This window comes from Corylus avellana, chromosome ca9 (assembly GCF_901000735.1).
Source record: "Corylus avellana chromosome ca9, CavTom2PMs-1.0".
In the NCBI taxonomy this organism is placed as follows: Eukaryota; Viridiplantae; Streptophyta; class Magnoliopsida; order Fagales; family Betulaceae; genus Corylus; species Corylus avellana.
In genome coordinates, this window is record NC_081549.1 from 15,548,576 (window position 1) to 15,561,391 (window position 12,816).

Sequence of the window (12,816 nt, forward strand, 5' to 3'; positions counted from 1 at the left end):
GTGACGTGAATATAGGTCTTGTTTAGTATAATCTTTCTCCTCTTACCCTATTGATCTCTCACATTCACCTTGTTTTCTTGATAGTCGTATCATTAATAAAATTTGTTTATTTGAATTTTTTTTTATAATTAAATACAAAATTTAAATAATCCGATACAAGCCTAACTCGAGCTCAAGTACTCGGCTCGAGCTTGGCAAAAATTTCTAAGCTCAAGCTCGAGATCGAGCTCGAACTTGGTACCCACTCTGGCAAGCCAAGCTTTGACACAAATGAGGTTTATGTCAAGCTTGAGCTCGACAAAAAATTAAACGAGCCAAGCTTGGATAAGCACTACTCGTTCAAGCTTGGCTCGTTTACACCCCTACTCAAAATGAATAGCTGAATGTGAAACATTATTTGGTATTTTTTGCTACAAGCTAGCTTTTGTCCAACTTTAATTTAGTTAATTTTATTTATTTATTTTAACTACCAATACTTTCAAAACATTTATATTTGCTTAGCATTTTTACTATTCACTTTTACTATTTTATTTAAAATATATTATTTTTTTGTTTAATTTTACCATTTTCAAAAAGTAAAGAGAACCTGATTATTTTTTTAATTTAATATAGGCATTGTTGAACTAGAATGCTTTACAAATAATACTATGCAGCTAGTCAAATATTTAATTAAAGTGGCGTCTAATGAATTTTTTTTTTCTATACATATTTTGAAAAATTAGGGATATTAACTCTTTTAGTAACAAATGCTTACAAAACTGATGTGTAGCTCACTCATTGTGATGCAACGTAGGATCGTGATGGGCTAGAAATACAACAAGTAGAAATGATAAATATTCCTAAGATCATGAGACTATCAACAAATCAAAGAAATCTTCTCTAAACGCTAGATACTATCTAAGGTTTGAAGGAAAATAAAGAAGAAACTCAACTCTGAATACTCTTATTGAAGAAAACCAAATAATAATCAAAAGCTACCTTCTAGGGTCTATAAAACATATATTTATAAGCCCCCAAACCCTAAACCTAAAATAAATACAAATTAAAGTCAGATTTTAACAAATTTAAGAAGCCTGTTTGGACGGCTTGTGAACGGCAACTTCCGGAAGAGGTTCGTTCAGACGGCTTGAGAACGGCTATGAACGGAGGCTATTTTTGACCTAGTAAACATCGGAATTAGCAAACTCTCATGAAACATGACTTTGTAGATCTTTGAGTTAGATTTTCAATGCCGCAAAGGTTGCTCCAATCCAAGTTCTAAAACTCTATATATGTCATTTTTAGTAGAACTCGTTAGGTGCAAATCATCGCTTTTCTTTATGGAATCTTTAGCTTTTCGGTCTACATCATCCTCCTCAGATTGGAGAGAATTCGTCCTCGAATTCACACCCTCATTATTGAAGTCTGTAGGAGGTAACTTCCACCTGTTTCCCCCTATATCATTCTCCCCCTATTGGAGAGAATTCGACATCGAATTCTGATGGTTCTTTCCCCGATCATTCGGATATCCAATTAATCCATTCCATCCTTTTGTCTTCTAAATCAAAACAATGTAACATCACACAAGAAATAATATTTTTCTAATTAGCACAAGATTGCGATTATTAACTTGAAAAGTTCTCGCACTAGATTCAAAGAACCTTGGCTTCACACGACAGTCATACATGTTCTCCCGTTCATGTGCCATGAATATCTCCCAAAAAGGATCAATGACCTCTTCCCTTTTAAATATCAAATTATTTTCTGCATAAAAATCATCACAAATCTTAGCATCAAGGCAATTTGATAAAATACTTTATACCCCAATGAAATCAACTTCCAAATCAAAGACTTCACTTTTAGGGCTTTCATCAAGCACCGGGTGGATATCATTCTCTTCAACAATTTTTATGGTATCAACAAATAAAGTTACCTCCTCCAGTAGATCCTCTTTGTTAGAATAAATGTCATAGATTGGTGGAGAGGCCAAATCTACCAAAAAATCTTCCCCAATAAATTTGGTTGCTACCAAAGAAACCTGTCGATCTTCAGGCACCTCCTTGAAATTGAGAACCTCTTCAATTGTCGCTACCCGATCCAAGAATTTTTCGGGTTGTAGACCTCCTTGAAATTCTAGAATGTCGAGTTCGAACCCGTTCTCCCACCAATTGGCATAAGCTTGCACAAGGGGCTGATGGCCTTGTGTACGGTGCTCCACAAAAAGGATCTCGGATTCGTACGCATCGTCATGTTCATCTTCCTCCTCCGAAACGTGCGGTGGGAGTCGATGATGACATTCGTTGTGACCACCCATGTTGGATAATCGGATAGTGAGGGCTTCGATTTGATCCCTCATAGCCTCGAATTGCTCCTCCATGTGTTGCCACCATGTCGCCTCTTTTTCTCCATGAACTGATTCCTCGCGCTCGTACAGGTCGTGCAAGTTTGCATAGTATAGTTGCTCCTTCCCCTTGTGATTGGAGCCATGGAAAGTAACTTGGGCTTTGATACCAATTAATGAAGCGTAGGATCGTGATAGGCTTGAAATACATCAATAGAAGGGCTAAATATTTTTAAGATCGTGAGACTATCAACAAATCAAAATGCTAGATACTATCTAGGGTTTGAAGAAAAATAAAGAAGATACTCAACTCTGAGTACTCTTATTGAAGAAAACCAAATAATAATCAAAAGCTACATTCTAGGGTCTATAAAACATGTATTTATAGGCCCAAACCTAAACCTAAAAGAAATACGAATTAAAGTCAAAATTTAACAAATATAAGAGGCCTGTTCGGATGGCTTGCGAACGATGACTTCCGGAAGAGGCTCGTCCAGATGGCTTTTGAACGGCCTGCGAATATAGGCTATTTTGACCTAGTAAACATCGGAATTAGTAAACTTACGTGAAACATGACTTTATATATATTTGAGTTAGCTTTCGAATGCCACAAATCTTGCTCCAATCTGAGGTGTGAAACTCTAGATATGGACTTTTTAATAGAACTCGTCAGGTGCGAATCATCACTCTTCTTTATGGAATCATTTACTTTTCGGTTTACATCACATTGGTACTTGTTATATTTCTCTTAATTAATTGTCTTATTTTTCTCCAATGAATGAGGTACATATCAGTTTAGTAAGTCTCTGTTAATAAAAGAGTTAGTAACCCTAACATTTTTCATATATTTTAAAGAAATTATTAGTGTTAATATTTTGGCCATATTTCGCCCATATATCTTACAAATCAACCATTAGATTTGTAAACTTATGTGGACCCCAAATAAATCAATGGTGGACCCCATAAATATAATGATTGAATATGGGCAAAATATTGACGATAATCATTTCTCTATATTTTATTAGAGATATGATAGGGCCAAGCTTAACTGAGCTTCATCTAAAACCCAACTTTTGTGAACATATGTTTTGATTTTTGTTTTTTTTTTTTTTTTTGGAAATTTCAATTTTGAACCTTACACAACTCTTTTATGGCTTTGTACCACGTAAGTAAAAGTTGGGTCTTAGAGCACTAGCAACAGTTTCCTTTTGATTTTTCCTAAGTTTAGGATACAAAACTACTTTTTACTTCCATATGAAAATATATTCCACAATAGCTTCTCTTATCTTTTCCAATACTATTAAAATATATATATATTTTTTACAAAATACAAATTTCCTACCTACCCTCACTTTTTTTCACAAAAATTTCAATACAATCCCCAATTAAAAACAAAATGATGAAAGGTGAGAGATTAAAGATAAATGTTTATATTAAAATAATGTATAGGGAATTACTTTTGGTTCCCTACATATTGGTTTGTTAAATGTAGGAAATCTGATGAGTAAGTTTTTGTGATTTTTTTAAAATTTTTCCTAAACATAGAGAATAAAATGACATATAAAGTATATCCTGCTAATACTTTTAGATGGGGCTTGAACCTTATCATATCTCATTTTATTATAGAAATAGCTAATTTTATTTTATTTTTTCTAATTCCCTTAGTAAAATATCTTGAATGATCTCTTCGATGGTTTCTCGTGAATCCACAGAAAAAAAAAAAAAACAAAAAAAAATCTGAGTCAATGCCTACCGCACAGGCCAAGGGGAGTGAGGGGACCCATCATTTTTATGGTCTCAATGTTCTCATTTCAAACCAATATCTCGTATCCGAGAAATTGAAGGCCGCTAAACATACATACGATCGTCAAACCCCAAAAAAGTGGAGAAGGGTGAGATCGCGCGAGAGAGTGAGACAAAGATACACCAACAACAAATGAAGCGCAAGCAATAAGCGAGAGAAGAGAATCCCTGTTTAGCTCTCCGGCTCTCAGCTGCCCTGTTTTCTGTATCTCTCAACTCTCAACTCTGCTGCTTCTCTGTTGAGTGACACAGTAACAACAACTCTGAAAAGCCCAAAAATATTAAAGATTGGTGAAGAAGAAGAGGAGAACATGGGTATACTATACGACGACGTAGTGTTAATCAGACCTTCAGAGAGAGAAGGGGATCCAAACGTGATTACTGTGAATTGCCCTGACAAGACTGGGCTGGGTTGCGACTTGTGTCGCATCATTCTCTTCTTTGGGCTGAGCATTGTCAGAGGAGGTAAAGGCGGATATTATTTTAAGATTTTGCATATACATAGTTTTTGCTCTGTTTGGTCGCTGAGAAAGTACAGGGAAGCTGAAGAAACTGAATCCTTAAACCTTTTTATTTTTTATTTTTTCCTTTTTTTTTGAGCTTGAGATAGTACTTGGCTCAGTTTTTGGAATATTCTCATTTTTGGAAACAATAGGAAAGTACAGTTCTTTTTTTATCCTTTTTTTTTTTCTCAGCAACCAAACACGGGTTGTCTTTAAAATTTTGGTTAACGCGTCGTTGGTACTTGAATTTTTTTTTCATTTTATTTGTGAAATAAGTGATGGGTGTTTGAGATTTTTCTCTAATTTTGTGAAATAAGTAATGGGTAATTGAAATTTCGATCCATTTGTTTGTTGATTGTGTGGGTTGAAGATGTATCTACGGACGGCAAATGGTGCTACATAGTTTTCTGGGTGGTCGGAAAATCAACGACGAGGTGGTCTTTGTTGAAGAAGAGGCTAGTGGAGGTCTGCCCCTCTTGTTCTTCAGCTTCTGGGATATCCTTTTTCCGACCTGACCCGCAGCCGCCGAAGCCTCCCGATGTGTTCCTCTTGAAGTTCTGTTGTTATGATCGAAGAGGGCTTTTGCATGGTAAACTTTTTTTTTTTTTTTTTTTTTTTTTTTTTTTTTTCAAGTCTGCTTTGTAGGATTAAATTAATACTTGATTTGGTGTCTACATGTTTGTTATATTTTGTGTAAATGGTACTGATTTGATAATTAATCTATTTTAGAAATTTTCTCATTGTGTATCAATTATATTTTTAAAAGGATTCTCAATCACATAATTTGATTCTTTCATATTTGGAATCGTTTTGTATTAGTGTCATCATGTGGTCTCTATAGTTTGTCTCTATCTTTTATAGATTCCTGTTCTAATTGTTGAGAGTCTTGGGGAAGAAAAGAGAATTTGCAGTTTTACAGTAGCATTGTCATGGGATTCCATGTTTTAACTTATTGCTTAGGAATAAAAAAAGTATCCTTGTTTTCCTGTAATTGGTTTGGATATTTGTGCTTTTTTGGCAGATGTGACGGGGGTTCTATGTGAGCTTGAGCTTACTATAAAGAAAGTGAAGGTATCAACCACCCCTGATGGCAAAGTGATGGACCTGTTTTTCATCACAGATACCAGGTTCTACATTCTTGATAGTATTCTCCTCAGAGTTTCATATCTTCTACTTTGCTAGCCTTCTACAATTTTCATTTATTGCAAATTTACTATTACAGGCATTTTTTTTTTTTAATATGAAATGATCTCAAATCTTATCTGAAATTGTGATAATATCTCACATAGTGGGTGACTCATACAGTCCAAATAATTGACTGCCTGCAGACTTGAGTAGTGCCACTCTCATGTTGATGGGGATATCCTCTAGGTCAGGCTGTTTCTTTGGGAAAGTATATTTTTGGTCAAAACATGATTTGGTCCCTGAACTAGTTGTCAGATTTCAGATTTCAGATTTCGACCTCGAACCATCAATTGTTTCAATTTATTTGATAGAATCTTGAAAAGACCTCTTGTTGCCCTTACTATGTTTTGCCTTCTCTATAGAAAACGAAATTGCTGATGTGACAGACACTTTCATGAGTCATATGCATGTTACATGTCTCTATATTTTCTGATTTTGTGAGACTTGTATATGATCTATCATGCAACGTTAAAACTAAAATGACATGTGCAAAAGAGAGTCTATTTTTATATGTAGTTTTTGTATGCTTATTGGTTCAGATAGGATAATAAGCACACAATTGAAACTTTTTTGGAATTTCAAGGACTAAATTTAAATTTAACCTACACATAATTCAGAGACTAAAATTATATTTCAACCTTAATATTTTCAAGGCAGCATGAATTAAAAAGTTCCGCTACTATAGTAATGCAATTGAAGTGTAGTTAACGAAGAGTTGACATTTAAATCGGATTAGGAAAAAGAAAAAGAAGGAAACCTTCTGTTGCTACTTTAATTTATTTCTTTTCTGGTGGAAAGAGGGGGAAGGGAGTGCACAACATCTTCTCCCAAGATCTAAATTTTGGTGATACTGTTTGTATGAGTACTATGGCAATTAGTAGACGGATACATGAGAATATGGGAGGAATATTGCTAGTCGACTTCAAAACATGAATAAAAGATTTTCTTTGATGAAGTCAATGTTTCTTTGTATCGTCTCGTTCCAAAAGTAATTTCACTTCTTAATCTTGTGTCTTTATCAGGGAGCTTCTACATACGAAGAAGAGGCAGGAGGACACATGTAGCCGCTTAAAAGATGTTCTGGGGGATGTGATTCTAACTTGTGATATTGCAATGGCAGGCCCTGAAATTACTGCATGTTCACAGACGTCTTCATTTCTTCCTTCTGCAATCACAGAGGATACATTTAGCTTGGAAATGCCTAATAAACTCCCTAGTGGAATTGTGACCTCTGACAGTGTTTCTGTCACAATGGACAACTCACTGAGTCCTGCTCACACACTCGTGCAAATTGTTTGCAAGGACCACAAAGGTCTTCTTTATGACATAATGAGAACTCTAAAGGATTACAATATTCAGGTATATAAATTATTGAAATCTTGCTATGGCCATGTCATTTAGCCTATGCATCCAAGGCCAATATCCCATTCCTTCTAGGGAAAGATTGCTTGTGTATGATAAGGTCTAAATCAATTCTATTTCTTTTAAGATTTAAGTCACAGCTGCACATTTTTGGCTGGCATGCTCCCATTAAAAAATGTGGATAGACTTTTTCTTTGATCAGATTTGAAAGAAAATACGGAAGAATTCTTGGACTGTACTGCAATATCTGGTTCTGTATTATTAATGCATAAGCTTATCATGAATGCAGATTTCTTATGGGCGATTCTCTATAAAAGAAAGAGGAAATTGTGAGATTGACTTGTTCATTGTGCAAGCTGATGGGAAGAAGATAGTCGACCCTAGCAAGCAGAATGCAGTGTCATCTCGTCTTCGAATGGAACTATTTCGTCCTCTCCGAGTAGCTGTTGTTGCCCGGGGTCCCGACATGGAGCTGCTAGTTGCAAACCCTGTGGAGTTATCTGGCAAGGGCCGGCCTCTTGTTTTCTATGACATGACCCTTGCTCTCAAGATGCTAAATACTTGCATCTTTTTGGTAATTTCTCATCTGCTTATATTTAAATTACAAACCACCATAGTCTATGCTTGCAAATGTTTACTTCTCCCTAGAAGGCATGAGGAATGTCACAACACTAGTTCAAATTTGGGGATTTGTTTTCTGGTCCCAATTTTAAAAATGCATTTGCTGTGATTGGCCTTTTTTCTTATTTTTATTTATTTATTTATTTATTATTATTTTTTTTTCTCAAAATAGCAGAAATAAATTGAACTTGATTGTTTTCCAGGCTGAGATTGGGAGGCACATAATTGGAGATAGGGAATGGGAGGTTTACAGAGTCTTGCTTGATGAAGGGGATGGCTTATCTGTTCCTAGGGACAAGATTGCAGAAGGGGTTTGGAAGATGTTGATGGGTTGGGAGTGATATAACAATTACAGATATTGATCCTCTTAGAATTGCAATGGTCTTCCCGTACAGTTCACTTCTCCCTGTTACCATATCCATTAGATGATAGGGTATATGTTATTAAAGGGTGATCCTTTTTACAGCATATTCTTCATCTTTTTTTCCTGCTAACTCTAGTGTAAAAACTTGAGAAAGTCAAGTAGTGAGGAGATAAAAGGGTGAGCAAAGTCCTAATGGCATTGTATATTTGTATACTTTCTAATATTATTGTAAAGTTGTAGATATGGTGCTATTTCAATCTTGGGTCCAACGATAATTTCTGCCACGCCCATCCACACATTGAACTTGTGCTTGTGCTTGATTTGCTCATCGATTAAAATTAGCATTGATTCATTGTCAATGTGCTTGATACTTCATGTAAACGTTATGATGAACTAGAAGTGGCCCAAGCAACAGAAATTGAACATATGCTTGCTATTGATGAACTAGAAACTAGAAAAGAAGATAATCAAATTGGCACGTTGAAACCAGTTGGGCTCTGTTTGACAACCGGTTTTTGGGCAACGGCGTTGGCTGTGTACTGTTCAATTACTTTGAAATTATCTGTCAAAAGCTGTAGGAATTAAGACAGTGAACAAGAGATTTACTTCAAATAATGCGTCCATTTCCAGCCTTCTTTTGCTGTTCCAAAAATGCCCCTGCAGCAAACATAGTGATATTTCTTCTTGCTTTTCTTTACTTCATTATTCAGAAAACCTCCGTCTTTCTTTTTTCTTCTTTCTTCAGAAAACCAGCGCCCATTTCTCTCCACAGTCCACTCTGTCTTTGGAATAGCGAAAGGCGGCTGGAAATGGGCGCATTATTTGAAGTAAGTCTCATGTTCACTGTCTTAACTCCTGCAGCTTTTGGCAGATAATTTCAAAGTGATTGAACAGTACACAACCAACGCCGTTACCCAAAAACCAGTTGTCAAACAGAGCCTTGGTGATTTTCGTTGAGGTTCTTATTTTCATTCTATTTTTAGTCTAGTAAGGATGTTTGGTGCAACTTGTTAGTGCTTGAAAATATTATAAAAGGTGGATCAATCATCAACTTAAGTAGGCGTCAGAACATCCATATGACGACTAAGTGACGTTTTGCACATAAAACTTAAAAATCCATCTATTTCACACCAAGGCACTTGGGTGATGAAAGAGATTTACAAGTAAAGTTTTGAATACCTAATGAGGTTAATTTTTAAAACTTAACAAGCGGGTCAATTCACATCACAGTGGAGTATTATTATCATTTTGACAATTCAATGCTACCCGAGACTTTTAATTACAAGTACTCGATAGTAGGTTTAGTAAAAAGGCAATAGAACTCTTGACATTTAGTTCAACTTTGGATCCAAATGATATCCATAAATAATTTAGTATTGATGATATATGTAGTATTATGGATAAGTATATGATGTGTTTAATCATTCGAAATTTCAAAGAAAAAAAAAAGACTTCCATTTTGTAATTATGTCTAGGATTGATAGAGGCAGGAAAATCATAGACATACCATCTTATTGATAGATTGATTCGTCTTATTTTGATTTTTGGCTCTTCTAGTGTCTACAATGACTACCGAACGAGCATTTTCAGCTATGAAAGTTGTTAAAATAAGACTTTGTAACAAAATAAGAGATGAATTTCTTACAAATAATTTAACTGTCTATATTAAAAGGAAAATTTATATACATAGTAAAATTATAGTATATAAAGAGGAAAAAAAAAAAAAAATTATCTTGTCAATACATTGTTTTAATTCCACCCAAACTAATATAAATTTCTGACTCTACCACTACCACTGCTTTGGATGCCAGGACCAATTGAGTATGAAATGTGCTTCTATGAAATAAAATCAAAATATTAATCGAAATTTATTCATATCTTATAGTGTTTTTCACATTTAATACAACAAATACATAAAAAAAAACTTAACCCATAAAATAATTAAGCTATATATGTGAATGTGGCAAATTGCAAGTATATCAAATCTGGTCTTCCACAACTTTTTCCTCTTACAACTTCCAGTAAATTCCCAATTTGTGCAAGATACCCGCAACTACACCCCAAAATGTGATTTCAGCAAATATCACATATAAGAGGGTCCCCAGTCTCTCTGAGTGCCAAACATTGATAAACACATGCTTTTGTATCCAATGGACCTATTAGCAATTTTGTGTTAACACTTGTTTGAAGAAACAGAAATGCTTAATTAGTTGCATTATGGCTCAATCCGAGTACATTTTCCCTGAGTTTGCATGCTCCATCAATCATTGGTTTTTTTTATTTTTGGAAACTTCATTTAACCATTTGAACTTCCACACGTTTTGAAATTATCCACCTAAAGTTCAAAAAAACTCTCAATTTAAGGTATCAAACTTTCAACCTTTTGCAATGTCTCCAATTCGTTAGGATTTTCCGTTAAATCTTGTTAAAATTTTCAAAATACTCATATTTTTTATTATAAAAAATAAAATAAAAAATTGCTAAGATTCAGGCGTTGGTTAGTGTTTAACAGAATTTTGCAAAAATACTTACGCTTAAATAATTGCAATTTTTTTTTTAACAAAAAAAATGGCATCTTAGAAATTTTGATAAGATTTAACGAAAAATTTTAACGGAGGGGGACATTGTAAAAAATTGAAAGTTCGATATCCTAAATTGAGAGTTTTTGAACTTTAAGAGAGTAATTTTCAAAACGTGTGGAAGTTCAGGAGGAATTTTGTGAAGTTTTTATTTTTTTTCTTCTTAAAGTTAATGGTGGATGGAGCATGCCAACTTAACGAAAATGTACCCGAAATGGATGCCTGACTGTAAAAAGTTGTTTTTCCTGAAGAAATTAGGATAATCAAAAGAAATAATTGAGGACCACTTACTAGTGACTTGTCTGGAGTTTCATAATACCATCCATTTACAAACGCAGCAAAGATGCCTTGAGCTGCCATCACAAACACCAGCATCGCATTCATTCCTATCCATTCTAAGAACAAGAATGGCGTGCGAAATCCCCAAACATCAATCTGTAGATCATTCATGAAGATCGAAGAAAGACAACAAAGAAGGTTAAAAGAAAATCCTGGTCGGGAAGCCTATTTTGCATGCAATCGATGAAGATATTCACCATACATAGATAGCTAGGGAAGATTATATAACAGAGTACTGACCAATATGTAGAACCCAGAGAAGACAATTGCAGCAGCACCTGCTGTGAAACAAACGTAGCTGATGCTGTAGAGTTGCTTGTTCATAGGAATAGCTGCAAGCCAATGGAAGTTTGTGTCCAAAAAGTTTTCAAAATTAGTTTATATATATAGTTTGTGGTTTGTGAATTGTGAATGTTTTAAATAGAAGGTTTTAAATTAAAAGTCTTGTAATAAGAGAGTTCCACATGAGAAAAAAGAGAAATTAAAGTGGACACTACTTATAATGCACAATTCACACAAAGCTATTGCTTTAAAGTAGGGGTGGCAATTCGTGTTTGTGTGTCGAGTTCGGATTGTGTTGAGATATATGTATAAGATTATAACACGACCCATTTAATTAAATTAGTCAAACTCCTCAACTATAACCCTCTAATTTTGTATTGAGTTTGTGTCGGGTTCGCGGGTCAAGTAAAAAATTGCTTACCATTATATCATGTGTCAGGTTCAAGTCGTGTCGAAGTATGTGTATAAAATTATACATGTCAACCCTGACTCGACCCATTTAATTAATCGGGTAAAACTCTCCAACCCTAATCCTTTAATTTTGTGTTTGGTTTGTGTCGGGTTCGCGGATCGTGTCTATGCTAAATTCTCTCTTCCTATAATAAAAACTTTGAGGGTGTTATGGTTTGGTTTGGTTTTGTGCAAAACACGACCAGATTACGAAAAATTTATGTGCTTCATTGTATAATGAAGAAATGTTTGGTGAATAATTTTTTTAAGGAAAACAACTCAGAAACGCTCATAATTTAGGAGTATTTAATTTTTTGTTTTCTACTTCTGATCAATCAGCTAGGAGATGAATGCTTCTAATTATATTCAATAATTTTGAGGCACAAGGTCAAGAAAGTTCACCATCTGTGAAATGAAGAATGATGGCCAGGACAAGCAGGACAAACCCCATTGAGACCCATTGCTTAAGCCTTTCAGAGTGACCCTGCAAAAGAGTCCACATTCTTGAGCTTAAAATTTAAGTCAGGAGTGGAATAGTGTGTAGGTTTGAAGCTTGTAACCTTAAAATGAATCAGAACATGCCCATAATGGATGCCAATGGTCACTGAGAGGATAGCTGAAATCGAACTAGGGCAAAATAAAACCAATTAAAAATAGTGTTTTTAGACTCCGTATTTGCCTGAAAATAATATGTAGTTGGGAAAGCTTTACTTACCCTCCCGAAATATCACGGGTTTTGTAATCGTAATCTCGAATGATCAAAAATTGTAATGCCGGTATTGTATGTTTAAGCCCCTTTTAATTTCATTAATTTGTTCGAATTTTCTGTTAAATCCTAACGGAAACTACCAAAATACCTAAAATACCCATGTTCTTAAATTTTTTAAAAGGAAACTAAAAGTTCTCTTACTGACCGTGGCTATGGGTATGGTGAACCATGGCCATGCCTTGGGTCATAAGTGACATTTTACCGATTTACGGTCTGATTTAACTTTAAACCTTAAGGTC

General features: G+C 34.8%; 1 protein-coding gene across 1 annotated transcript; it reads left to right on the forward strand.

The window, feature by feature from the left end:
* Window positions 1-4,181: 4,181 nt before the first annotated feature.
* LOC132161713 (ACT domain-containing protein ACR10-like) lies at window positions 4,182-8,415 on the forward strand. Its single transcript, XM_059571889.1, has 6 exons — window positions 4,182-4,588; window positions 4,997-5,215; window positions 5,648-5,753; window positions 6,834-7,170; window positions 7,463-7,747; window positions 7,998-8,415. The coding sequence occupies exons 1-6, from the start codon at window positions 4,435-4,437 to the stop codon at window positions 8,133-8,135; spliced, it is 1,239 nt and encodes a 412-aa protein (XP_059427872.1). The 5' UTR covers window positions 4,182-4,434; the 3' UTR covers window positions 8,136-8,415.
* The last annotated feature ends 4,401 nt before the right edge of the window (window positions 8,416-12,816 follow it).

Bases quoted from the DNA above. Each gene is read 5' to 3' on its own strand.
- LOC132161713 (XM_059571889.1), top strand. From the start codon at position 4,435: ATGGGTATACTATACGACGACGTAGTGTTAATCAGACCTTCAGAGAGA. The intron at 5,216-5,647 runs GTAAACTTTTTT...CTTTTTTGGCAG, and splicing joins TCGAAGAGGGCTTTTGCATG to ATGTGACGGGGGTTCTATGT. The intron at 5,754-6,833 runs GTTCTACATTCT...TGTCTTTATCAG, and splicing joins TTTTTCATCACAGATACCAG to GGAGCTTCTACATACGAAGA.